At 33.8% G+C, this 3,029-nt stretch overlaps 1 protein-coding gene across 1 annotated transcript; it reads left to right on the plus strand.

Annotated features, from left to right (window-relative positions):
* The first annotated feature begins 935 nt into the window (after nt 1-935).
* LOC109586658 (cilia- and flagella-associated protein 57-like) lies at nt 936-2,942 on the plus strand. The gene is made up of 6 exons (XM_020002864.1): nt 936-941; nt 1,217-1,269; nt 1,330-1,465; nt 1,557-1,663; nt 2,318-2,452; nt 2,608-2,942. The coding sequence occupies exons 1-6, from the start codon at nt 936-938 to the stop codon at nt 2,894-2,896; spliced, it is 726 nt and encodes a 241-aa protein (XP_019858423.1). The 3' UTR covers nt 2,897-2,942.
* Nucleotides 2,943-3,029: the final 87 nt, after the last annotated feature.

Genomic DNA, 3,029 nt, shown 5'->3' on the forward strand with positions numbered 1-3,029 from the left:
TACTTGTCCTGTTATGACACCCTCTCTTTGAAGCATAATAGCTACATTGACAGGATCAGAGAGAGACTGAGAGAGGAGTGGATGATGAGTGTTGAATATATCAATAGCCATAGCTTTACGTTCTATAGAATACACACACACAGTCAATACTAATACAATCAGTGATATTAACTTACTCTCTTGATCTAACTTGTCAGCTGCACCATTCTCATTCATAGATTTAAGAGCGTCTGACAGTGAGTCAAAGGTAGCTCCTCCTTTACTGTCAACATTATCAGCTCTGGACAACCATCTGGCAATGCACTCCATAAAACGATCTTCTAATTTTGAGTAGTTTTCTGCAATAGCGTCCAGTGAGTCCTTGAGTAATCCTAGTGTCAGTCCTAGTTCCTTCCATCTCCTCTGAGGGAAACCACATCTCTTCAACAGATTAAGTACATCAATAAGTTGATCTAAAATCATAATATTCAATGATACATAGATAGTTAATGAACATTACCAATAGTCAAAGAAGAAGAGAAGAGACTCGGAGAAAAGGAACAAGAACTAGTTGCCATTGATCAAAGAACAAGCTAACCGGATGCAAACTTTGCAAAGGCCCTGTTAAGGGAGGGGCTGGTATAGCTGGGCATGGCTGCCATGGCATTTTTGTTATTGTTAAGTAACCCGCAATATGGCGGCGTTGGAACAGACAGCTTTTCATACAGGGAAAAGAAAAAATTGATGATGAAAATGATGGAGTTACTAATGACAGCAAAATAACAGACGAGGTAGTTTAAATGTACCTGTACATGTATACTAGTACATAAATTTTAGTCAAATTGTAAAATACATGCATGATATGTCCTCAGTGTACCCGTACCTGTAGGGGCACCATCAAAGTTTTTGTCCTGGACCCGCCCCACATAGCCTATTGGCAGCCCTCCCTGTAACAAATGACTGTAATAGATGCTTTTTCGACAGAAATGGTTTTGAAATTATTCCCAATTTTTGTTACATTAAAAAAGTTGAAGCCGATTCTGACTAAAATTTTGAGTTATGATCATTTAAGCAAATGAACCAATTAATATTATTACATCTCATTGTTTTTATTGTATTTTAGGAGTTTAATGAGAGCTTTGCTGATAAACATTGAATTATGAAATGAACATCAAAAGTAAATATACATATGTACATGTACATGTAATCCTTTATCTCCATGTCTCTCACTATTTAGAGTGTTGATAGAAAATGTGTTTCATTTACCGGACACATTCCCAGGGACTCAAAGTATCTTGAGAATGGTATTATCATTATTATTATTATTATTATTGTTATTATTATTCATAGGCTGGGTGTGTTGTTTGTTGATGGTGGTTGTGGTCTAGAAGATGAGTCAGACTGCCTCAGTCAAGAGGTTATTTCTGCTTTTCGTTTAGTAGCTAAAGATAAAGGAGAACTGTCTGCTCTTGCTTGGGCAATCTCGGTAAATTTTTTAATTATATATATTTATTATAATTATTTATGAATTTATTAAATTTAATTAATGATGGGTGTGCTTATTATTTTATTATTAGTTACTGGAGGAGTATGAGGAGTCTGATCTTAAGATTAGAGAAAGTCTAAAGAAACAGTTTTCTGATTTGACTGTACCAGATCAATTGATTGAAAAGGAATATTTAAAGTTTATTACATTTTTAATGCATATTAATGTCCTTATGCTATGTAGAAAGTTTGAAGTGATTCAGACTTTAATTTTTTAAATTACGACCATTTTAATACAAATGCCAAAATTTTGAAAATTAACTAAAGCTATAGCCCATGGTTTTTTTCAAAAAATGGCTCCAAAATCAACCCAAATTTTTATTACATTTTTTGATGCATACATGTATTAATGTTGTTATGCTGTGTAGAAAGTTTGAGCTGATTCCGACTTCAATTTTTCATGTTACAACCATTTTAATAAAATGCCAAATTTTTGAAAATTACCCAAGGCTATAGCCCATGGTTTTTTCCATAAAATGGCTCCAAAATCACCCCAAATTTTTATTACATTTTCTGATACATATTGATGTACTTATGCTGTGTAGCATGTTTGAGCTGATTCCGACTTCAATTTTTCAAGTTATGGCCATTTCAAGAAAGTGCCAAAATTTTGAAAAATACCCAAGGCTATAGCACATGGATTTTTTTGAAAAATGGCTCCGAAATTAACCCAAATTTTTTTGCATTTTTTGATACATATTGATCTACCTATGCTACATGTTGTAGAAGTTATGAGCTGATTCTGACTTCAAGTTATGCGTTATTATTTTTATTATTATTTTTTATTGTTTAGAGATGCCATGATAAGAAGATTAGAAAGACAGCTACAGGAGAAAGAGAATGAAATAAAAATATTAAAAGAACAAAAATCAACTTATACAAAGCAACTTGAAACTAATGAGGAAAGAATTGAAGAATACAAAACAAAGTATGTACAGTATATCTGTTATATCTAGTGTTTGGACTAGTAATGGAGTGTGTAGTACAGTGCATTATAGATTACATCTACATTATACTGAATGAAGAATATTTTATTTATTTTTTAATCTTTCTCTCTCTCTCTTTCTCCCTTTTCTCTCGTAGAGTATTTTTATTAGTTAGTACACTATCAGATAAAGACATGTTAGTCAATACATTACAATCTTTACTGGAACCAGACAAGGCCCCAACCCACCAATCTCTCTCCTACTCTCGTAAAACCAGTCTTGATACTCTTAATGAAAGAGGAGGAGGAACAGGCCCCGGGGACATTGCTCTATCAGAAAGACCAGTTCCCCAGTCTACCCTACTACTACTCATGAGTCTGTATCACACAAGCAGCAGCAGGAGGAGCCATCACTACCAACTTATGATCAACACATGCTGGGAGTAATAGGACCAGTTGTACTATACAATCAACCAATCAACCAATATTAATAGAGAAGGTATGTAATGGTATATGTGTATGTTTTGACCAAATATTAATCTACTGATTATCAGAATAATTGTTGGCACCAAGCATGGTT

This window comes from Amphimedon queenslandica, unplaced genomic scaffold (assembly GCF_000090795.2).
Source record: "Amphimedon queenslandica unplaced genomic scaffold, v1.1 AMPQUscaffold_12817, whole genome shotgun sequence".
In the NCBI taxonomy this organism is placed as follows: domain Eukaryota; kingdom Metazoa; phylum Porifera; class Demospongiae; order Haplosclerida; family Niphatidae; genus Amphimedon; species Amphimedon queenslandica.